The 26089-nt window shown below is 46.5% G+C and overlaps 1 protein-coding gene across 1 annotated transcript in view; it reads left to right on the plus strand.

Moving 5' to 3' along the window:
* Positions 1-26089, plus strand: part of LOC141106889 (uncharacterized) — a 57342-nt gene that overhangs the window by 10741 nt on the left and 20512 nt on the right. The window contains 10 exon segments of the mRNA XM_073597818.1: positions 950-1048; positions 3587-3715; positions 3843-3977; positions 4064-4187; positions 4304-4401; positions 4514-4663; positions 4773-4922; positions 5027-5171; positions 6055-7571; positions 17293-17418. Coding sequence (XP_073453919.1) covers positions 950-1048; positions 3587-3715; positions 3843-3977; positions 4064-4187; positions 4304-4401; positions 4514-4663; positions 4773-4922; positions 5027-5171; positions 6055-7571; positions 17293-17418 — 2673 coding nt within the window.

Here is a 26089-nt window from a genome sequence, read left to right on the forward strand (position 1 = left end):
TAGCTCTTATTGCTGTCATCAGCTGCATAAAAAGGGGTGGGATAGTGGTGACATCATTGTCCAATATGGCCAGTGCCCATGTTTGGGCAATTATTTCAGTGCTATGCCCACCTGTTCTGCAGTTATGCTGTTCAAGTATTGACATACCTACTTAGACCCAGTCGGTCCAGATCCAGACAGTATGGTCACCTGCTGCCTTGGCACTATCCACAGGAAGCTTAACTTTTTAATAAGACACTGAAGTTGAATCCAACCCAATATTACTTCAGACAATTGCAGTACAGAGGATGTTTTTTCCAGTCTTTTGAAGGATAAGAAGACAATAACTTTCCCAAGCCCTGTCTCTATGAAAAATTATCGCTGACTGAGGGAACATGAAAGAAGAGGAGGGGGCAAGCTAGGACTAAAATAACTAGCTCTAAACAGGAGGGCAGGATAGAGAAAGATACCAAATCACATTAGTAAATAAGTTGCAATTGCAACTGCCACTAGAGTAAGAAGACAATGACTTTCCTAAGCAAGTCTCTGTGAAAAGCTAACATTGAGTAGACATGGAAGAAAAGAGGAGGGTCTAGCTAAGACTAAACTAATAGCTCTAAATAGGAGGTGAGCGGGTGCACTGATCAAATATGACCATTTTATTTGCCCATTTGAAGAACTGTGAACAGTTGGGGTTTGGATCGACATTATGCCAACCCAAACCTGAAGTTCATCCCCACTGAGAAACAGAAACTGTTCATTTTTCAAAGAACTCCCAGCGACCTTTGGAGGAACCCTGGCTGAGAAAGGCTGGGCTAGGCAAGAATATATATCTATCCCCCTTGGTGGGAGTGGAGATGAAAGGACAAAGCCGTGTTCACACTATGAGGTGTTTCTCGGGGCTGCAGTTCTTCTGAGCTCCACAAGGTGGTGATCGTACGTCTACAAAGGCAGGAAGTCTCTATGGAAGACAGGAAGTGATGTCAGGTGCCAAACAAGAAGTTCCAGGTTAGAGGTGAGTTGGGAGGAAGTAGAGAGGAGACATTGCTGGAACTTTACAGCTGAGGAGGTAATAAGATATTATTTTATATTTACACCCAGTAACCTCCCCGTCATGTCCGTCCTCTTCCTCCATAGTCACTGTGATGTCTTTTATCTCCAGCAGATGATGATACACATATATATAGTGTGGAAACCTAGATTAACCCCTTAAGAGTCAGAACATTTCCCCACACATTGTCTTCATTTTGGGCTTGTTGTCTTCATTGTCTTCATAATAGGGATAAAGACTCCGGGGGCCTCCGAGATGATGGTGATTCTAAAGGACTCCAAGGGGTTAGTCAGGCTTCAGGGCTCTGAGGGAAGAGGAGGCTGTAGGGCTCAAGGGGCTTCTAAGGTAGGGAGGGGGGATTCTTGGTCTATGATGATCCTCCTACCTGCACTTTTCAGACCTCCTTACAGGAAATGAAGGCACCCTTCTCCTTCCTCCCATGTTACTGGTCAAGTAATATGTTCCAGGACACCAAGTGGAATGAAGAAGGGAAATCCTTCACCCTGGGCACACGCTCATTAGAGGATCTGTTTGCACAGACTTGCTTAGCAGGACCATGTTGTGGGTCTGAGGGAGCCGTCCAATACCTTCCCATGACATAGACTGTGTCAGAGCCTGGTACTGGAATTCAGAACACCAGGAACCCACCGCCACTCTGTACAAGGTCCTGGATACTACAGTATACTTGGCAACTAAGAGAACAAACCCCTCCCCCTACTGTCCTCCTTCTACCCACATTAAGCTGCCATTGGAGGGATGAGAACAAAATCTTTCCCACAGTCCTCTACTTCGCCAACATCATCCTCCTGCTCTCCAATCCCTTCTCTTACTGCAGAGAGTAACAGTGACATCACTCCCTATCAGTCAGCAGGCTGCCAGAGACTGGAGCCTTGCAGTTGGAGTTCAGTCAATTATCTGGATTAGCCCTCAGCCAAAAGTCAGCAAGTTCCCCTTCCTGGACATCAGGATGACCCTACATTGACCTCACAGCACTGCCTCAGAGCAAATCAAGAAGACAGAAGAAGGATCGTATTTATCATTTGAGATTCCAGATCTAAAACTAATGGAAACCAGTTCAGAAAAAAAAAAAACCCAACAGAGCAAAGCAAATTTCTAACCCAGCAGGCCAAGATGGTCCCGGGACCTTGTAACATGTAACAAACACTAAATAGTTCAAACTAGAGGTCGACCGATATGGGTTTTTCTCTGGCCGATGCCGATATTTAGAAATCGCGGTGGACGATGGCCGATATGTGATGCCGATTTTTTTTTTTTTTTCCTTTCATCTCATAAAATTTAACAGTTAGACCCCTTTCACACTGGGGCGTTTTTCAGGCGCTTTTGGGCTAAAAATAGCGCCTGTAAAGTGCCTGTAAAACGGCTCCCCTGCAGTGTCAGTGTGATATCCCGAGTGCTTTCACACTGAGGCGATGCGCTGGCAGGATGTTAAAAAAAAGTCCTGCAAGCGGCATCTTTGGAGCGGTGTATACCCCTCCTCCACCACTCCTGCCCATTGAAATGAATGCGCACCGCTGCCAAAGCGCCTGCAAAGCGTTTCGGCAGCGGCGCTTCAGGGGCGCATTTAACCCCTTCCTCGGCCGCTAGCTGGGTTATAAGCTCCCCGCTAGCTGCCGAATAGCGCCGCTAAAATGACGGTAAAGCGCCACTAAAACTAGCAGCGTTTTACCGTCAACACATGCCCGCTCCAGTGTGAAAGCAACCTTAAGTGATACAGAAAATTTTTTTACTTTTAAACATTTATTAAACAAAACAAACCTCCAATCAGTTCACTTGTATGTAGAATTTAGATTAAAAAAAAATATAAAAAAAAAAAACTATATCTTAAAAATAAATACACAAAAACAGGTAATCAAAACTTTTGGATGAAAAAAATGGGCTAACTTTACTGCTTAGTTTTTTTTTTAATTTATTAGTGTATTTTTTTTTTTTTAAATTGCGTTTGAAAGACCGCTGCGCAAATACCGTGTGACATAAAATATTGCAACAACCACTATTTTATTCCCTAGGGTCTCTGCTAAAAAAAATATATATATAAGGTTTGGGGGTTCTAAGTGATTTTCTAGCAGAAAATACAGGATTTTTACTTGTAAGCAACAAATGTCAGAAAAGATTTAGTCTTTAAATGGTTAAACTGAGAGCTTCTACACACGAGTTCAGTTCATTCATAAGTGTAAACATTGTATCTCTTCAGGTTCTTTTTATCAGATTTGGCTGCCCAGAGAGGGGGAGAAGTCACTTCACAGAAGATTTCAGGCAACTTGCACTGACTTCTATTACAGAAGTCATTTGCAAGTGTTATATCGGCCTTTTTTATCAGCACAATCGGCCTATGCCGATTAAGTAAAAAACACCAAATATCGGCCGATATATCGGTCGACCTCTAGTTCAAACTGAATGTGTTCACATTAGTTCAGAAGTTCTTAAATGTAAAGCAACCCTCCTATTACCCCCCCACACACACACACACCACATCCTAATATTCTAATATTGTGTGACCAATGACATCCAAATAATTCTCACTTTCATTTCCCACAGTTATCCATCTACAAGGAGATCTGTATAGATCAAATAATGGCACCAATGAGGATGGAGGAGGACCGGAGTCACATGACTGAGAAGATCCTAAACCTCACCCTGGAGATCATCTACCTGCTGACTGGAGAGGTGAGGAGGATTCTGGGAGGTCACATGACATCACTCTTATCTCTATTAATAAAACACGGACCTGACCGGAGAGGTGAGGAGGATTCTGCGATTTTAACTTGATATTCTTATTGGTTCTCCAATACAGAGATTTCCTCTTCTGAAGTCAGGTGATCATATGACCATCACAGTGCCTCCATGTGACTCCCTAAAACCTGAGAGACACAACATGCAGAAGATTCTAGAAGTCACCGAGAAGATGACGGAGCTGCTGACAGGAGAGGTGAGCGGTGCCGGGAATTCTGGGACATTATCCAGTAACAGACAAGGGATGTGTCTGGATGGTGACTGTATCATTGTGTGTGTCAGGTTCCTATAAGGTGTCAGGATGTCACTGTCTATTTCTCCATGGAGGAGTGGGAGTATTTAGAAGGACACAAGGATCTCTACAAGGACGTCATGATGGACAATCAGCCGCCCCTCACATCACCGGGTAAGAGGAGACTTTATTGTAAAGGAGAGAGCAGTACGGAGGGTCCACCTAGATCCCCCATTATCTGATAAACACATAGAAACAATGTATTCAGTCAGTGTGTGTGTTTCCTACAGATGGATCCAGTAATGGGAACCCACCAGAGAGATGTCCCCGTCCTCTGTATTCCCGAGATTCCACACAGGAAGATCCCACCATCCCTCACCATCATCAGGTAGATGGAACGAAACATGAAGACCTAGATAACGATTCCAGGCTCTGACAGGACATTTAATCTCTTGTTCCATTTTACATATACTGTATATTCTATCATCTTTGGGGTTTAGGATGAAAAGCTGAAAGACATCAAGGCTGAGATTAAAGAGGAAGAAGAAGGGATGTCAATGAGTGGAGATCAGCAGTCTATGGTAGAGGGTTGTCCTCTGTATTCCCAGGATTCCACACAGGAGGATCACACCATCCCTCACCATCATCAGGTAGGTGGGACTGAGCAACTAGAAGAGATTTCTAAGCTATGAGAGGACATTCTTCTATGTAATCTCTTGTTCCGTTTTACACATATATTCTATCATCTTTGGAGTTTAGGATGAGGAACTGAAAGACATCAAAGCTGGGATTAAAGAGGAAGAAGAAGAGATGTCGATGAGTGGAGCTCAGCAGTCTATGGAAGGGGGAGGTCTTCTGTATTCCCGGGATTCCACACAAGAAGATCACACCATCCCCCACCATTACAAGGTTGGTTGAACAGAACATCTGGGACATGGACTTGTGAAATGATGCGTGGATCTTTTTTATATGTGGTGTCACTATATTAAATCTTTTGTTATCTCTTGCTTTAGAGTGAAGATCCAATCAATATAGAATTTGAGGTTAAAGCAGAAGAAGAAGAAGAGACGTATGTGAGGGATGATCAGCAGTCTGTGGAGGAGGATGGAATAACGGGGACATTTATAGAGGAGGACACTCCTACAGAGATCAGCACAGGTGGGTCATTAATAGTAAATACATTCACTATATAATTTATATTGTACTTTATGTAGTCCTAACGCCTTCACTATATACTCTATGTTGTGAAGTACATAATCCTGCCTCATCAACTATATACTCTGTGTTGTACATTACATACTCCTCACTTCTGCTCTTTCCCCTCTACACACTAATATATATATATACACATAATATGTATTCTCTTTTCTTACACCCATTTTCTACCAGCTGGACATTTTATATCTGATGATTTGATTGGAGCACAGACTTTTACATGATAATAATGTGATAACATCCTCACACTTTAGAACTTTAAACAGAAAGTGATGATGGGGGAGGAGTCAATAACCCAATGATGGTGGTCTTCAGGATCAGTCCAGTCTTCATCTTGGTTGTTCTCCCCCCCATTCTCACTCTCTGACCTCTGGTGGGGCTCAGCTCCACTGTTATTCATGACTAAATCATGGACTAAATAAGGAAGTGCAGGACTTCTTGTGTTGGGAAGATGGCAATGAGTGATAGAGGGGGTGGGGACACTCGTCCTATAATCTCCTCATCACTCCTATAAAGGACAGTTCTCATTAGTTAATAACCCAAAATCAATTTGTGCAGTCACCCTAATAACCAAACTTGGTTGTAAGCCAAAACCATATAGGTGATTCCACCCCACCTACCTAATGATACAAATGGGATAAGTCAGTGTAGCGCTAAATATAGGAAAGGATTAAACTGGTAGGAGATCAGAGGACCCATTTACTAGTTACCTTGAGGGGGGAATTGTAAGATCCTCAGAGACAAAGCTGCCTGATGTGGGCGGAGTCCTGGTTTAGGGGAACCAATCTGCTCATGTCTAGTAATAATCTTTGTATTTCTATTTTAGTAGATGGACGGGAGATGAGGAAAACCTCAGAGGATTGTCTCACTTTGTCTCCAGACTGTAAAGTAGAAGATGAGGACATCACACAGTATAGTCCAGGAGAAAACCCGGCTACCTCAAATGTCCATCCGGCACCACACAGTGTAGATGGACCATCTTATTCCTCTTATCCTGAGGAAGCTCAGACTGTGCGGGACGGTGCCGGACCATCGTATTCCTCTTATCCCGAGGAACCTCAGACTGTGCGGGACGGTGCCGGACCATCGTATTCTTCTTATCCTGAGGAACCTCAGACTGTGAGGGACGGTGCCGGACCATCGTATTCCTCTTATCCTGAGGAACCTCAGACTGTGCGGGACGGTGCCAGACCATCTTATTCCTCTTATCCTGAGGAACCTCAGATTGTGAGGGACGGTGCCGGACCATCGTATTCCTCTTATCCTGAGGAACCTCAGACTGTGCGGGACGGTGCCGGACCATCGTATTCCTCTTATCCTGAGGAACCTCAGACTGTGCGGGACGGTGCCGGACCATCGTATTCCTCTTATCCTGAGGAACCTCAGACTGTGAGGGACGGTGCCGGACCATCGTATTCCTCTTATCCTGAGGAACCTCAGACTATGAGGGACGGTGCCGGACCATCGTATTCCTCTTATCCTGAGGAACCTCAGACTGTGCGGGACGCTGCCGGACCATCGTATTCCTCTTATCCTGAGGAACCTCAGACTGTGAGGGACGGTGCCGGACCATTGTATTCCTTTTATCCTGAGGAACCTCAGACTGTGAGGGATGGTGCCGTTCTTCTAACAGATAAGAGGTTTTCCTGTACTGAGTGCGGAAAGCGTTTCAATTTGAAATCACATCTTAATGTGCATAAAAGATCCCACACAGGTGAGAAGCCGTTTTCCTGTCTTGAGTGCGGGAAATGTTTTGGACTAAAATCAAATCTTGTTACACATCAAATGTCTCACACGGTTGAGAAGCCGTATTCCTGTCCTGAGTGCGGGATATGTTTTTCGGAGAAGTCCTCTCTTCACAAACATCAGAGATCTCACAGAGGGGAGAAGCTGCATTCCTGTCCTGAGTGCGGGAAATGTTTTGTAAATAAATCACGTCTTGTCACACATCAATATTCTCACACGGGGGAGAAGCCTTTTAGCTGTTCAGAGTGCGGGAAATGTTTTTTAGAGAAGTCCTCTCTTAATTATCATCAGAGATTGCACACGGGTGAGAAGCTATATTCCTGTTCTGTGTGTGGGAAATGTTTTGTAAAAAAATCACGTCTTGTCACACATCAGAGGTCTCACACGGGGGAGAAGCCTTTTTACTGTTTTGAATGTGGGAAATGTTTTTCAGACAAGTCCAATCTTCACAAACATCAGAAATCACACACAGGGGAGAAGCCGTATTCATGCCCTGAGTGCTGGAAATGTTTTTCACAGAAGTCCTCTCTTCACAGACATCAGAGATCTCACACGGGGGGGAGAAGCCGTATTCCTGTCCTGAGTGAGGGAATTGTTCCTCACTGAAGTCCTGTCTTCCTGTACATCAGGGGTCCCACACAACCCTCGAGGTGTATTTGTGCCTTGAGTGTGGGAAATGTCTTGTATATGAATGTTGCTGGACATGTGGGGAAGAAGCACACCCTGATATACACCTCAGATATACTCCATGGCTGATCTTCATCATGTAAGAAACAGTTGATAAGGAGATCAGAGATCACCAAAGACATGGATGAAGTGTTGTACCGTGTCGGCCATTGATAGCAGGAGAAAAATAAAAATGGAGTCCTTACCTCTCATTGGCTGAGTATATTTTGGGGTGGAAACCTTCGCAGACAATTCGAGGTTTATTTTTGGAAGATTAGTGGAATAAATAAAACAATGATATGAGATGATATATAAAGGTACAGTGTAACACTTTGTGTTGTATTAGATTTGGTGGTATTTTAGTTGGTAGCAGTGAGTGCCGCCGTCACATATCGGGATTTATTACTTTATAGGTTTGGCAGGAAGCGCAGTTTTTTCCCATTGTTCTAACAAGTGATTTTCCTGACCAATCGGATTTCTACCTTTTATTATTTCCTTATTTTATGTCTGCAATCTTGTTCAAATTATAATAAAAATGTATTGAAATAATATTGTGTGTGTCGGTGCAATGATGACAATCTTCCATATCCAAACATTGTTCATGGGTGACGCTTTAATACACTTTACAGGTCATCAGATTGGAGTTACCTGGGAATAATGGTCTCGAGTGCAGTGGTCAGGAGTATATCATATACAACCCAGGGTACAGAGTGTAGTGGTCAGGAGTATATCATATACAGCCCAGGGTACAGAGTGTAGTGGTCAGGAGTATATTATATACAGCCCAGGGTACAGAGTGTAGTGGTCAGGAGTATATCATATACAACCCAGGGTACAGAGTGTAGTGGTCAGGAGTATATCATATACAGCCCAGGGTACAGAGTGTAGGGGTCAGGAGTATATCATATACAGCCCAGGGTACAGAGTGTAGGGGTCAGGAGTATATCATATACAGCCCAGGGTACAGAGTGTAGTGGTCAGGAGTATATCATATACAGCCCAGGGTACAGAGTGTAGTGGTCAGGAGTATATCATATACAACCCAGGGTACAGAGTGTAGTGGTCAGGAGTATATCATATACAGCCCAGGGTACAGAGTGTAGTGGTCAGGAGTATATCATATACAGCCCAGGGTACAGAGTGTAGTGGTCAGGAGTATATCATATACAGCCTAGGGTACAGAGTGCAGTGGTCAGGAGTATATCATATACAGCCCAGGGTACAGAGTACGGTGGTCAGGAGTATATCATATACAACCCAGGGTACAGAGTGTAGTGGTCAGGAGTAGGGATGAGCCGAACACCCCCCGGTTCGGTTCGCACCAGAACCTGCGAACGGACCGAAAATTCGCACGAACGTTAGAACCCCATTGACGTCTATGGGACTCGAACGCTCAAAATCAAAAGTGCTCATTTTAAAGGCTAATTTGCATGGTATTTTCTTAAAAAGGGTTTGGGGACCCGGGTCCTGCCCCAGGGGACATGTATCAATGCAAAAAAAACTTTTAAAAACGGCCGTTTTTTCGGGAGCAGTGATTTTAATGATGCTTAAAGTAAAAAAAAAAAAAGTGAAATATTCCTTTAAATATCGTACCTGGGGGGTGTCTATAGTATGCCTGTAAAGTGGCGCGTGTTTCCCGTGCTTAGAACAGTCCCTGCACAAAATGTCATTTTTAAAGGAAAAAAAGTCATTTAAAATTGCTTGCGGCTTTAATGTAATGTCGGATCCTGGCAATATGGATGAAAATCAGTGAGACAAATGGCATGGGTACCACCCCAGTCCATTACCAGGCCCTTTGGGTCTTGTATGGATATTAAGGGGAACCCCGCACCCAAATTAAAATAAGGAAAGGTGTGGGGCCACCAGGCCCTATATACTCTGAACAGCAGTATACAGGCGGTGCAAACAAGACAGGGACTGTAGGTTTGTTGTTAAAGCGGAGTTCCACACAAAAATGGAACTTCCGCTTTTCTGAACCCCCCCCCCCCCTCCGGTGTCACATTTGGCACCTTTCAGGGGGGAGGGGGGTGCAGATACCTGTCTAAGACAGGTATTTGCACCCACTTCCGGCATAGACTCCCATGGGAGTCTATGCCTCTTCCTGTCCCTCCGCGCTGTCTCCTGGGAAACACACAGCTCCCAGGAGATAGCGGGGACCAGTTACGATGCGCAGCACGACTCGCACATGCGCAGTAGGGAACCGGGAAGTGAAGTCGCAACGCCTAGGATGGCAGCTGCCGAGAACCGAGCGGGTTCTCGGCGTCGCCTGCCGACATCGCTGGACCCTGGGACAGGTAAGTGGCCATGTATTAAAAGTCAGCAGCTGCAGTATTTGTAGCAGCTGGCTTTTAATATTTTTTTTTTTTTTTTGGCGGTTTAGGTGGACCCCTGCTTTAAGAAGAATCTGTTTGTAATTTTGAACGGGTACATTTTTAACGTGTTTAGCTCCAGCCAAAAAATCTTTTTTAAGCTTTTTGGAAAACATAGGGAAGGGTTATCACCCCTGTGACATTTGTTTTGCTGTCTGTGCTCCTCTTCAGAAGATTTCACCTCACTTTTTGTCCCAATGACAAATGTTTTTTGAAAATTTGATGCTTTCAAATCCTTGTTCCACAAAAAAACACAGTGGAAAGGAGAAATGTTTTTCCCATATTAACTCTTACAGGAGAGAATTTCCCTTCCTAGGGGTAGATTTCATCTCACTTCCTGTGAAGTGAAATGGACCCTGCTGCGAAATATTAGATCAAGAATTGTAATTACATGCCCCTGTTGAACAGGGGCTGAAAAATTAGGCCTTAGGCACTGGTGCTGGTGCCACAACACTGCAACCCCTCACAGATACTCTAGTTGGAACGTAGGAAGAGCCCTGCTGCAAAGTATTGCATCAAAAATTGTAATTACACGCCCCTGTTAAACAGGGGCTGAAAAATTGGGCCTTAGGCACTGGTGGTGGCGCCCAGAACCAAAAATGTTCTTACAAGCTATCAGCATGATCATTGAGGAGGAAGAGGATAATTACTCAGGATAGTCACTCAGCATCAGCATAGGCAGTCTTTGAAGGGATCTGAGATTTCAAAAAAAATTATTCGGTTACATCAGCATCAGGTGCTTGGTAGCTGGTGGTGATCCAAGACTGATTCATTTTTATGAAGGTCAGTCGATCGACCGAGTCGGTGGACAGACGCACCCTGTGATCGGTTACAAAGCCTCCAGCAGCACTGAATGTGCGTTCCGAAAGAACGCTGGATGCAGGACAGGCCAGTAGCTCAATTGCATACTGTGCAAGCTCTGGCCAGTGATCCATCCTCAAGACCCAGTAACCCAGAGGATTTTCGGTGGGAAAGGTGTCCAAGTCAGATCTTGCCCCTAGGTATTCCTGCACCATGTAAAACAGACGCTGGCGATGGTTGCTGGAACCGATCATACCTTGGGGCTGCGGACCAAAAAATTGTCTGAACGCATCGGTCAGACGGCCACCTTCTCCACCGCTCCTTCGTTGACTGACCGAAGCCTCAGCAACATGTTGTCCAGAAACAGGAGTTTGTAACCTCCCAGTCTCTGGAAACGCATTGCACAGACCTTTCTGCAAGGCCTCCCGAAGATGTTTCATTCTCTGCTCCCTCTGCGATGGCAAGATAAGGTCCGCAACCTTACCCTTGTAACGTGGATAAAGGAGGGTTGCCAGCCAGTATTGGTCCTTCTCCTTGATACCACGAATACAAGGATCCTTACGCAGGCTTTGCAGGATCAGGGAGGCCATGCAGCGTAGGTTTGCTGAGGCATTCAGTCCGGAGTCCTCTGGGTCACTAAGGACGACATGGTCCGCAGCCACCTCCTCCCAGCCACGTACAAGTCCATGTGTTTCTTGGGACTGATCCCCTAAAGACTGCTGCTGATGTTGAGTGCCAGGCTCCACCTCCATACTGACACAATCTTCCTCCTCCTCCTCCTCCTCTTCCTGTGTAATCGGCGGGCATGCAGGAACACTGTCTGGATAAAGGGGGCCTTGAGAGCTAAGGAAGTCCTCCTCTTCCTGCCTCTGTTCTGCCTCAAGTGCCCTGTCCATTATTCCACGCAGCGTGTGCTCCAACAGGTGGACAAGGGGGACAGTGTCACTGATGCATGCACTGTCACTGCTCACCATCCTCGTGGCCTCCTCAAATGGTGACAGGACAGTGCATGCATCCCTGATCATGGCCCACTGGCGTGGGGAAAAAAAAAAAAGCTCCCCTGACCCTGTCCTGGTGCCATAGTCGCACAGGTACTCATTGATGGCCCTCTGCTGTGTGTGCAGCGGCTGCAGCATGGCCAACGTTGCGTTCCACCTGGTGGGCATGTCACAGATTAGGCGGTTCTTGGGCAGGTTAAACTCCTTTTGGAGGTCCGCCAGCCGAGCACTGGCATTATATGACCGGCGGAAATGCACACAGACTTTCCTGGCCTGCCTCAGGACATCCTGTAAGCCCGGGGTACCTGCCCAAGAACCGCTGCACCACCAAGTTAAGGAAGTGAGCCAAACAGGGCACATGGGTCATTTGTCCCTGTCGGAGGGCAGAGAGGAGGTTGGTGCCATTGTCGCAAACCACCATTCCTGCCTTAAGTTGGTGTGGCGTAAACCACCTCTGAACCTGCCCCTGCAGAGCTGACAGAACCTCTGCCCCAGTGTGGCTCTTGTCCCCCAAGCACACCAGCTCAAGCACCGCATGGCATCTTTTGGCCTGCGTACTTGCGTAGCCCCTTGAACGGCTACGGAGCACCGCTACTTCCGAGGACAAAGCACAGGAAGAGGCCATGGAGGAAGAAGAAGAGGAGGGGGTGGAGGAGAGAGGTGTGTCACAATCATTAGTAGTGGCATTTTGGAGGTGTGGTGGCGGAACAACCTACAACACTACTGCACCTTGTCCTGCATCCTTCCCAGCTGCCAGCAGAGTCACCCAATGCGCGGTGAAACTTAGATAACGTCCCTGTCCATGCCTGCTGGACCATGAGTCATCGGTACTATGCACCTTACCGCTGACAGCCCTGTCCAGCGAGGCATGGACATTGCCTTCCACATGCCGGTAGAGAGCCGGAATCGCCTTCCGTGAGAAAAAGTGGCGTTTGGGTACCTGCCACTGAGGAACCGCACATTCCACAAACTCACGGAAGGGGGCAGAGTCTACCAACTGAAAAGGCAGCAGTTGAAGTGCTAGCAATTTTGCCAAGCTAGCATTCAACCGCTGGGCATGTGGATGGCTGGGAGCAAACTTCTTTCGGCGGTGCAGCAGCTGGGGCAGGGAAATTTGCCTGGTACAATCTGACGTCGGTGTACCAAAAGCAGATTGCCCACAAGTACTTGGCTGTGACACACCTAATTCTACACCTTCATTCCTCTCAGTGCAGGTCTCAGAGAGGACTGAAGGTATAGTGGGGTTGGAGATCTCAGCTGATGAGGAGCAAGGAGAGGTCCTCTTTGTTCTTTGGTGTGGGTCTTTTAGATACGCTTGCCAACTAACTGCATGGCAGGTCAACATATGTCTGGTCAAGCATGTGGTACCCAAGCGGGAGATGTTTTGGCCACGTGAGATACGCTTGAGACATATGTTGTAAATAGCAGCGGTGCGATCTGATGCACTCGTCTCAAAAAAGACCCACACCAAAGAACTTTTTGAATAACGCGCAGAGACTTCAGCGCCCTGCACATGTGGAGCTTTGGGGTGTGATGCAGTCAGTGTGCTGCCCTTAGGCTGGCCCCTGGAGGGTATCCTGCCTCGTTGGTGATGTGCCGCCTCCTCCTCCTCCCTCCTATCAGGCACCCATGTTGAGTCAGTAACCTCATTATCCCCTCCCTTCTCATCACTGGAGCAAACCTGGCAGTGTGCTGCAGCAGGGGGAGCATGACTGCCAGATTGCTGTCCTTCTTGGGCACCCCCTCTGTCCGTGCTCATGTTACTGCCTTCATCGAGCTCAGTATCATCAGAGCCTTCCAAACACTGGGCATCCTCCTGGAGCATGTACCCAACACTGTGGTCAAACAGTTCGAGGGACTCCTCAGGAGGACATGGTGGGGCTAGGGAAGGAGTCACTGATGACATTGAGCCGAGGGAAGAGGCCGCTGCTTTGCCAGACAAAGTACCCTGAGCATGGGTGAGAGAGGATGAGGAGGATGAGGACAGCTTGGTCATCCACTCAACCAAGTCTTCCGCATGTTGCTGATACTGCAGCTAGCAAAAGCAACTGCCTGCCTGTAGTATGAGAACACCACCAACCTTCTACAGGTAGCTTTAGCTAAACACTGTGCAGAGCAAAAAACTAACTTGTAGCTTTTTTAGCTGCCTGCGGTAGTGATAGGATCAGGAAAACACCACCAACCTTCTACAGGTAGCTTTAGGTGAACACTGCAGAGCTTACCAAAAAATAACTTGCAGCTTATTTAGCTGCCTGCGGTAGTGATAGGATCAGGAAAACACCACCAACCTTCTACAGGTAGCTTTAGCTGAACACTGTGCAGAGCTTGCAAAAAAAATAACTTGTAGTTTTAGCTGAACACTGTGAGGAGGATGCACCACACTAACTTGTAATTTTAGCTGAACACTGTGAGCAGGACGCACTGCACTAACTTGTAGCTTTAGATGAACACTGTGCAGAGGTTTCACTACACTAACTTGTAGTTTTAGCTGAACACTGTGAGCAGGACGCACTACACTAACTTGTAGTTTTAGCTGAACACTGTGAGGAGGACGCACCACACTAACTTGTAGTTTTAGCTGAACACTGTGAGGAGGACGCACTACACTAATAGGGCCGACGTGCAGGCGGCCTTATATAGTGTGGGGCATGTTCTAAACCCCCTGAGCCATAATAGGCCAAAGCCACCCAGGCTTTGGCCAATTACAGCTCTCTCTACCGACGGCACTGTGATTGGCCAAGCATGCGGGTCATAGTGCATGCTTGGCCAATCATCAGCCAGCAATGCACTGCGATGCCACAGTGAATTATGGGCCGTGACGCGCCACACGAATTTGGCGCAAACGGCCCATAACGTTCGGCATTCGGCGAACGATGGAACAGCCAATGTTCAAGTCGAACATGGGTTCGACTCGAATACGAAGCTCATCCCTAATCCCAAACCCTTTCTCTGTGAAAAATGATCACTGACTGAGGGGACAAGGAAGAAAAGGAGGGGCTAGATAGGATTAAACTAACTAGCTCTAAACAGGGGGTGAGTGGATGCACTGGCCAAATATGACCATTTAATTTGTTCATTTGATCAATTATGAAAAGCTTGGGTTCGGGTCGAACCTATGCTCAATCCAAACCCGGAGCTCATCCCCACTGAGAAACAGAAACTGTTAATTTCTCAAAGAACTCCTAGGGACCACTGGAGGAACCCTGGCTGAGAAAGGCTGGACTAGGCAGTGACATATAGTAGCTCTTCCCTCTGCATACAACCCCCTCCCTTCACTGCCCTCATCTTCTCCCCCTCCTTAAAAGTTTCACCATCTGTCATATGTCTTACCTTTGTTGCAATATTAAGCTGAAACACCTATCCGGCTGTAGTACCTCCCAGCATACTATACTATACTACAGTCACTTGCAAGGGAGATCATGCAGTAGGAGCATCAACAACTGGTCACCAGGGAAAAAATGGAGACCACAGAGGGTGCAGCCTACCACGCACCCTCTCCTGCCTATGACTGCACTGAACCCTGGACACCTGTTCTGTATCTCCCTTGTCCTTGTCCGGCACTAAGTGGGATCTGTGCAGGAGATCTGCCCTTTGGGAGCTACTGGGAGATAAGCTATCACTCGTAAACGCAGAAGCTAGACTTCAGTGTTACCAAGTGATAGTGGTGAGCAGGGAGCAGAAGACCTGAGCCAGAGGTGGTGGAACTGAGTTCCCCCTAGTTCCTGCTGAAAAAAAGCCCTGTCTTTACCCCTTGGTGGGAGTGGAGATGAGAGCACAAAGCCGAGTTCACACTATGAGACGTTTCTCGAGGCTGAAGTTCTTCTGAACTCCACAAGGTGGAGATCTCAATTCTACCCAGACAGGAAGTCTCTATGGAAGACAGGAAATTATGTCAGGTACAGACACTCAGACAGGAAGTGATGTCAGGTACAGACACTCAGACAGGAAGTGATGTCAGGTACAGACACTCAGACAGGAAGTGATGTCAGGTACAGACACTCAGACAGGAAGTGATGTCAGGTACAGACACTCAGACAGGAAGTGATGTCAGGTACAGACACTCAGACAGGAAGTGATGTCAGGTACAGACACTCAGACAGGAAGTGATGTCAGGTACATACACTCAGACAGGAAGTGATGTCGGGTGCAGACAGGAAGTTTTGGGTTAGAGGTGAGTCAGGAGGAAGTAGAGAGGAGACATTGCTGGAACTTTACAGCAGAGGAGGTAATAAGATCTTATTTTCTATTTACACCCAGTAACCCCCCGTCATGTCCGTCCTCTTCCTCCACGGTCACTGTGACGTCTTTTATCTCCAGCAGATGATGATACACACATATATGGTGTTGAAGCAGATTAACCCCTTAAGGGGCAGAACATTCCCCCACTTACGGGACCGGGGATTTGTCATTATTTTTGCCTTAAATTCTAGTAATATGGTCCTGAGAGGATGTGAGGGGGTAATAGGGATAAAGACTCCGGGGGCCTCTGAGATGATGGTGATTCTGAAGGAATCTAAGGGGATAGTCAGGGTTCTGAGGGAAGAGAAGGCTGTAGGACTCATGGAGCCTCCAAGGTGGGGGGGGGGGGGGGGGTTCCTGCACTTTTAAAACCTTACAGAACCCCTACCAGGAAATTAAGGGAGCCTTGACCTTCCTCTCATGTTACTGGTCAAGTAATATGTTCCAGGACACCAAGTGGAATGAAGAAGGGAAGTCCTTCACCCTGGGTACACACTCGTTAGAGGATTTGTTTGCTCGGACTCGCTTAGCAGGCCCGTGTTGTGGGTCTGAGGGAGCCGCCCAATACCTTCCCATGTCATAGACTGTGTCGGAGCCTGCTACCGGAATCCAGAGCTCCAGGAACCCACCGCCACTCTGTACAAGGTCCTGGATACTATAGTATACTTGGCAACTAGGAGATAAAACACCTCACACCTGCTGTCCTCCTACCCACATTGGGCTGCCATTGGAAGGATAAGAACAAAATCCCCCCCCCCCTTCTGCTATCCAATCCATTCCCTTCTCTTATTGCAGAGAATAACAGTGACATTAGCAGGATTCCGGAGATTGGAGCCTTGCAGTCGGAGTTCTGCCAATTAGGCAGATTAGCCCAGAACTCCGGTCAAAAGTCAGCAAGTTCCCCTTCCTGGACATCATGATGACCCTACATTGACCTCACAGCACTGCCTCAGAGCAAATCAAGAAGACAGAAGAAGGATCTTTTTATCATCCCTTGTCTGCAGATCTAAAACTAATCAAAACCAGTTATAAAACAAACCCAACAGAGAAAAGGGAATTTATGATCCAGCAGGCCAAGAGGGTCCCAGGGAATGGAAAATGTAACAGTAAATAATTCAAACTAAATGTGTTCACATAGGGCAGTCATTCTTAAATGTACAGCAACCCTCCTATTACCCCCTCCCCATCCTATTATTGTTTGACCAATACCATCCAAATAATTCATACTTTCATTTCCCAAAGTTATCCGTCTACAAGGAAATCTGTATAGATCAAATGACGGCACCAATGAGGATGGAAGAGGACCGGAGTCACATGACTGAGAAGATACTAAACCTCACCCTGGAGATCATCTACCTGCTGACCGGAGAGGTGAGGTGGATTCTGGGAGGTCACATGACATCACTCTTATCTCTATTAATAAAACACAGACCTGACTGGAGAGGTGAGGAGGATTCTAATTTGATATTCTTATTGGTTTCTCAATACAGAGTTGTCCTCTTCTGAAGTCAGGTGATCATAGGACCATCACAGTGCCTCGATGTGGCTCCCTAAAACCTGAGAGACACAACATGCAGAAGATTCTAGAAGTCACCAAGAAGATGATGGAGCTGCTGGCAGGAGAGGTGAGCGGTGCTGGGAATTCTGGGACATTATCCAGTAACAGACAAGGGATGTGTCTGGATTGTGACATCATCGTGGAGAATGGATCCAGTAATGGGAACCCACCAGAGAGATGTCCCCATCCTCTGTATTTCTGGGATTCCACACAGGAAGGTCACACCATCCCTCACCATCATCGGGTAGGTGGGACTGAGCAACTAGAACAGAATTCTAAGCTATGAGAGGACATTCTTCTATATAAACTCTTTTTCCATTTTACACATATATTCTATCATCTTTGGGGTTTAGGATGAGGAAATGAAAGACATCAAAGCTGAGTTTAAAGAGGAAGAAGAAGAGATGACGATGAGTGGAGCTCAGCAGTCTATGGGAGGGGGAGGTCCTCTGTATTCCCGGGATTCCGCACAGGAAGATCACACCATCCATCACCATTACAAGGTTGGTTGAACAGAACATTTGGGACATGGTCTTGTGAGACGATGTGTGGATCTTTTCTATATGTGATGTAACAATATTACCTTTTACATTATATCACTCTCCTGGTTTAGGGTGAAGATCTGATAGGTATAAAAATTGAGGTTAAATCAGAAGAAGAAGAGAGGTATGTGAGGGATGATCAGCAGTCTATGGAGGAGGATGGAATAACGGGGACATTTATAGAGGAGGACACTCCTACAGAGATCAGTACAGGTCGGTCATTAATAATAAATAACATAATTTATATTGCTATTTGCATACTCCTGACCCCTGCACTATATACTGTATGCTGTACATTACATTCTACTGACCCCTGCACTCTATACTCTATGTTGTACATTACATACTACATGTCGGTGGGGGCCTGAGGACAGTAATGCGGGGAGGGGGACAGCGGACAGTAATGTGGGGGGACAGAGGACAGTAATGTGGGGGTACAGAGGACAGTAATGGGGGGCTGAGGACAGTAATGTGGGGGGACAGAGGACATTAATGGGGTGGGGGGACAGAGGACAGTAATGTGGGGGGACAGAGTACAGTAATGTGGGGGGGGCAGAGGACAGTAATGTGGGGGACAGAAGACAGTAATGTGGAGGACAGTAGTGGAGGGGGGACTGAGGACAGTAATGTGGGGGGGCCGGGGACAGTAGTGGAGGGGGGACTGAGGACAGTAATGTGGGGTGACAGAGGACAGTAGTGGAGGGGGGACAGAGGACAGTAATGTGGGGTGACAGAGGACAGTAGTGGAGGGGGGACTGAGGACAGTAATGTGGGGTGACAGAGGACAGTAGTGGAGGGGGGACTGAGGACAGTAATGTGGGGGACAGAGGACAGTAGTGGAGGGGGGACAGAGGACAGTAATGTGGGGGACAGAGGACAGTAATGTGGGGCACAGAGGACAGTAATGTGGGGGACAGAGGACAGTAATGTGGGGGAACTGAGGACAGTAATGTGGAGGACAGAGGACAGTAATGTGGGGGGACAGAGGAAAGTAGTGGAGGGGGGACAGAGGACAGTAATGTGGGGGACAGAGGACAGTAGTGGAGGGGGGACTGAGGACAGTAATGTGGGGGACAGAGGACAGTAATGTGGGGGAACTGAGGACAGTAATGTGGAGGACAGAGGACAGTAATGTGGGGGGACAGAGGAAAGTAGTGGAGGGGGGACAGAGGACAGTAATGTGGGGTGACAGAGGACAGTAGTGGAGGGGGGACTGAGGACAGTAATGTGGGGGACAGAGGACAGTAGTGGAGGGGGGACAGAGGACAGTAATGTGGGGGACAGAGGACAGTAATGTGGGGGACAGAGGACAGTAATGTGGGGGAACTGAGGACAGTAATGTGGAGGACAGAGGACAGTAATGTGGGGGGACAGAGGAAAGTAGTGGAGGGGGGACAGAGGACAGTAATGTGGGGGACAGAGGACAGTAGTGGAGGGGGGACTGAGGACAGTAATGTGGGGGACAGAGGACAGTAGTGGAGGGGGGACAGAGGACAGTAATGTGGGGGACAGAGGACAGTAGTGAAGGGGGGACTGAGGACAGTAATGTGGGGGACAGAGGACAGTAGTGGAGGGGGGACTGAGGACAGTAATGTGGGGGACAGAGGACAGTAATGTGGGGGAACTGAGGACAGTAATGTGGAGGACAGAGGACAGTAATGTGGGGGGACAGAGGAAAGTAGTGGAGGGGGGACAGAGGACAGTAATGTGGGGGACAGAGGACAGTAGTGGAGGGGGGACTGAGGACAGTAATGTGGGGGAACTGAGGACAGTAATGTGGGGGAACTGAGGACAGTAATGTGGAGGACAGAGGACAGTAATGTGGGGGGACAGAGGAAAGTAGTGGAGGGGGGACAGAGGACAGTAATGTGGGGGACAGAGGACAGTAGTGGAGGGGGGACTGAGGACAGTAATGTGGGGGGACAGAGGACAGTAGTGGAGGGGGGACTGAGGACAGTAATGTGGGGGACAGAGGACAGTAGTGGAGGGGGGGACTGAGGACAGTAATGTGGGGGGGGACAGAGGACAGTAATGTGGGGGACAGAGGACAGTAATGTGGGGGAACTGAGGACAGTAATGTGGAGGACAGAGGACAGTAATGTGGGGGGACAGAGGAAAGTAGTGGAGGGGGGACAGAGGACAGTAATGTGGAGGGGGGGACTGAGGACAGTAATGTGGGGGGGTGCAGAGGACAGTAATGTGGGGGGGGTGCAGAGGACAGTAATGTGGGGGGTGGGACTGAGAACAGCAATGTGGGGGGATGATGTAAATAGGGGCAGAGGACGGTACTTTTAATGGGGCTTGATGTTAAGGGAGTGTGAGAACATTACTGTGAAAGGAGTGGAGGGGGGTGACATAAAGGGGGAGCTGAGGACACTCATCAAGAGGGGATCTTGATATGAAGGGGGAGGGGACTGTGATGTGCACTGGGGACTGAGGAAGCTGATATATGAATGGGTTGAGATCTGCATTAGGTGCACACGTCGTGTGTCGATCAGCCCATTTTAATGCACTACCCACAAGAAACACGGAGAAAGAAGTCCTTGACCTTTTTTTCAAAACTGCGCCGCACCAAGCCGGATGGTGCTGCAGCATGTGAAAATGCGCGATGGGAACCAACATCATATTAAGACCTCTGCTAGAAGAAATTTTTACTGACCGGACCTCGGTGAATTGTAATTTAATACCCCGATCTATAGTGTGCATTACATACCCCTGACCCCTGCGCTATATACTCCTGACTTCTGTTCTCACCCCTCTACACACTGATATATATACACATAATATATATTCTCTTTTCTTACACCCTTTTTCTACCAGCTGGACATTTTATATCGGATGATATGATTGGAGCACAGACCTTTACATGATGATAATAATGTGATAACATCCTCACACTTTGGAACCTTAAAAAGAAAGTGATAATGAGGGAGGAGTCAATAACCCAATGATGGTGGTCTTCAGGATCAGTCCAGTCTTCATCTTGGTTGTTCTCCCCCCATCCTCACTCTACCCAAAACAATAGAAAAGAAATGAACTGGTAGGAGATCAGAGGACCCATTTACTAGTTACCTTGAGGGGGGAATTGTAAGATCCTCAGAGACAAAGCTGCCTGATGTGGGCGGAGTCCTGGTTTAGGGGAACCAATCTGCTCATGTCTAGTAATAATCTTTGTATTTCTATTTTAGTAGATGGACGGGAGATGAGGAAAACCTCAGAGGATTGTCTCACTTTGTCTCTAGACTGTAAAGTAGAAGATGAGGACATCACACAGTATAGTCCAGGAGAAAACCCGACTACCTCAAATGTCCATCCGGCACCACACAGTGTAGATGGACCATCGTATTCCTCTTATCCTGAGGAACCTCAGACTGTGCGGGACGGTGCCGGACCATCATATTCCTCTTATCCTGAGGAACCTCAAACTGTGCGGGACGGTGCCGGACCATCGTATTCCTCTTATCCTGAGGAACCTCAGACTGTGCGGGACGGTGCCGGACCATCGTATTCCTCTTATCCTGAGGAACCTCAAACTGTGCGGGACGGTGCCGGTCCATCGTATTCCTCTTATCTTGAGGAACCTCAAACTGTGCGGGACGGTGCCGGACCATCGTATTCCTCTTATCCTGAGGAACCTCAAACTGTGCGGGACGGTGCCAGTCCATCGTATTCCATTTATCCTGAGGAACCTCAAACTGTGCGGGACGGTGCCGGTCCATCGTATTCCATTTATCCTGAGGAACCTCAAACTGTGCGGGACGGTGCCGGTCCATCGTATTCCATTTATCCTGAGGAACCTCAAACTGTGCGGGACGGTGCCGGACCATCGTTCTCCTCTTATCTTGAGGAACATCAGACTGTGGGGGATGGTACCGTCCTTTCAACAGATAAGAGGTTTTCCTGCCCTGAGTGCGGGAAATGTTTTTCCAAGAAATCCCATCTCAACAGTCATCAGAGATTGCACACAGGAGAGAATCTGTATTTATGTTCTGAGTGCGGGAAATGTTTTGTACACAAATCATATCTTGTTACACATCAAAGGTCTCACACGGGGGAAAAGCCGTATTCCTGCCCTGAGTGTGGGAAATGCTTTTACAGGAAATCCCATCTCGACAGCCATCAGAGATTGCACACAGGTGAGAAGCCGTATTCCTGCCCTGAGTGCGGGAAATTTTTTGTAGATAAATTACGTCTTGTCACTCATCAAATGTCTCACACGGGGGAAGGGATGTATTTCTGTTCTGAGTGCGATAAATGTTTTGCACATAAATCAGCTCTTGTCACACATCAGAGATCTCACACAGGGGAGAAGCCGTATTCCTGTCCTGAGTGCGGGAAATGCTTTGGACAAAAATCACATCTTGTCACACATCAAACGTGTCACACGGGGGAAAAGCCGCATTTTTGTCCTGAGTGCGATAAATGTTTTTCCAAGAAATCTAATCTTGAGAGCCATCAGATGTCGCACAAAGGAGAGAAGCCGTATTCCTGTCCTGAGTGCGGGAAATGTTTTACCAGAAAGTCATATCTTTCAATACACCAGAGATCTCACACGGGGGAAAAGCCGTATTCCTGTCCTGAGTGCGGGAAATGCTTTGGACAAAAATCACATCTTGTCAAACATCAAAAGTCTCACACGGGGGAGAGGAGCCATATTCCTGTCCTGAGTGAGGGAATTGTTCCTCACTGAAGTCCTGTCTTCCTGTACATCAGGGGTCCCACACAACCCTCGAGGTATATTAGTGCCTTGAGTGTGGGAAATGTCTTGTATATGAATGTTGCTGGACATGTGGGGAAGAAGCACACCCTGATATACACCTCAGATATACTCCATGGCTGATCTTCATCATGGAAGAAACAGTTGATAAGGAGATCAGAGACCACCAAAGACATGGATGAAGTGTTGTACCGTGTCGGCCATTGATAGCAGGAGAAAAATAAAAATGGAGTCCTTACCTCTCATTGGCTGAGTACATTTTGGGGTGGAAACCTTCGCAGACAATTCGAGGTCTATTTTTGGAAGGTTAGTGGAATAAATAAAACAATGATATGAGATGATATATAAAGGTACAGTGTAACACTTTGTGTTGTATTAGATTTGGTGGTATTTTAGTTGGTAGCAGTGAGTGCCGCCGTCACATATCGGGATTTATTACTTTATAGGTTTGTCAGGAAGCGCAGTTTCTTCCCATTGTTCTAACAAGTGATTTTCCTGACCAATCGGATTTCTACCTTTTAATTATTTCTTTTTTGATGTCTACAATCTTGTTCAAATTATAATAAAAATGTATTGAAAAAATATTGTGTGTGTCGGTGCAATGATGACAATCTTCCTTATCCAAACATTGTTCATGGGTGACGCTTTAACCACTTCAGCCCCGGAAGATTTTACCCCCTTCCTGACCAGAGCATTTTTTTGCGATTCGGCACTGCGTCATTTTAACTGACAATTGCGCGGTCGTGCGACACTGCACCCAAACAAAATTGACGTCCTTTTTTTTTCCCCACAAATAGAGCTTTCTTTTGGTGGTATTTGATCGCCTCTGCGGTTTTTATTTTTTGCGCTATCAACAGAAAAAAAAAAGAGCGACAATTTTGAAAAAAAAAAGCAATTTTTTTTTACTTTTTGCTATAATAAATATCCCAAAAAATATATATAAAAAAAAAACAAATTTCTTTCTCAGTTTAGGCCGATATGTATTCTACATATTTTTTTGTAAAAAAAAAATCACAATAAGCGTATATTAATTGGTTTGCGCAAAAGTTATACAAAATAGGGGATAGATTTATGGCATTTTTATTATTTTTTTTTTTTTTTGTATTAGTAATGGCGGCGATCTGCGATTTTTATCGTGACTGCGACATTGCGGTGGACTCATTGGACACTTTTGACACTATTTTGGGACCATTGTCATTTCTATAAAAATGCACTGATTACTGTGTAAATGACACTGGCAGGGAAGGGGTTAAACACTAGGGGGGGCGATCAAGGGGTTAAGTGTGTCCTAGGGAGTGATTCTAACTGTGGAGGGGGTGGGCTACCACTGACATGACAGCGATCACTGCTCCCGATGACAGGGAGCAGTGGATCAAGCCCAATAAATAAATTAAAGCGTATTACGGGTGAATATGCGTAAGGGTGTGGCCTTACAGTGGCATACAAACATTTGGTGCACCAACATCAAATAAATAAATATATATGACCTCAAAAACATAAAAATATAAGGCTCAACCAATGCATATATAGCCCCCTGAGCAATGGCTTGCTCCACGTACTCCAGTTAATTCCCAGTCCTTATGTGACCTTACTAAGAAGAAAAGGCCTCATAAAATGGCCTACATACATAAGGTATCACCTGTAAATCTAATTAGCAGTAAGAATTAAACTATCTTAGAAAGTGCCGTAAACAATATACACTATAACCTGTGACTCTGTTAATGTGACATGTGCAAAAAAGTCCATATACAATCATAATAGTCATATATAATCATGTAAATAATAGTCCATATGGTATGCAAATACATTTCTTCAAATGATGTGACATAAAATTGAATGGTGACTTCAGTGCTCTCAATATCTTCTGGTGACTCTGTGCTCCCCACCAGGGTCCCCACTCACCAGATCCACTCGCCCCCACAGGGGCAATGCGCATATAGATGCAATCAGTACGATTACTCTCCCATAGTTGTTACGATATCCATGGTAGATTTCCGCCTTCAAATGAAATGTGGTATATTCTGCGGTTGGTTCCTCATAAAAGGAAAGAGATGTGGACTCCCATAGTGTAGTAAATCATTAGGAATTTATTAAAAAAACATCAACGTAAAAAAAACATAATATAAGTAAAAAACACTCTTTAATAAAAAATAAAAAATCAATGTTATAAAGAAAAGTCCCGGACACGGCTTGTAAAACTAACCAAGAGGTCATCCACTAATGCAAATAGTGGACGTGTGCTAATGGAGATCAAGCCTTTTAAAAATGCAAGGTGAACGCTAAGCCGCACATTGGAGACAGCAGCTCCGCACTGCGTTCCATCTGCGTTCCACTTGTTTGTAAAAGCAGGAAATGACGTAGCGTGCGTGGCCACGCATTACCTGGGAATAATGGTCTGGAGTGTAGTGATCAGGAGTATATCATATACAGCCCAGGGTATAGAGTGTAGTGGTCAGGAGTATATCATATACAGCCCAGGGTACAGAGTGCAGTGGTCAGGAGTATATCATATGCAGCCCAGGGTACAGAGTGTAGTGGTCAGGAGTATATCATATACAGCCCAGGGTACAGAGTGTAGTGGTCAGGAGTATATCATATACAGCTCAGGGTATAGAATGTAGTGGTCAGGAGTATATCATATACTGCCCAGGGTACAGAGTGCAGTGGTCAGGAGTATATCATATACAGCCCAGGGTACAGAGTGCAGTGGTCAGGAGTATATCATATACAGCCCAGGGTACGAAGTGTATATGGTCAGGATTATATCGTATGCAGCCCAGGGTACGAAGTGTATATGGTCAGGATTATATCATATGCAGCCCAGGGTACAGAGTGTAGTGGTCAGGATTATGTCATATGCAGCCCAGGGTACAGAGTGTAGTGGTCAGGAGTATATCATATACAGCCCAGGGTACAGAGTGTAGTGGTCAGGAGTATATCATATACAGCCCAGGGTACAGAGTGTAGTGGTCAGGAGTATATCATATACAGCCCAGGGTACGGAGTGCAGGGGTCAGGAGTATATCATATACAGCCCAGGGTACAGAGTGCAGTGGTCAGGAGTATATCATATACAGCCCAGGGTACAGAGTGCAGTGGTCAGGAGTATATCATATACAGCCCAGGGTACAGAGTGTAGTGGTCAGGAGTATATCATATACAGCCCAGGGTACAGAGTGTAGTGGTCAGGAGTATATCATATACAGCCCAGGGTACAGAGTGCAG

This window comes from Aquarana catesbeiana, linkage group LG08, assembly GCF_042186555.1.
Source record: "Aquarana catesbeiana isolate 2022-GZ linkage group LG08, ASM4218655v1, whole genome shotgun sequence".
In the NCBI taxonomy this organism is placed as follows: Eukaryota; Metazoa; Chordata; class Amphibia; order Anura; family Ranidae; genus Aquarana; species Aquarana catesbeiana.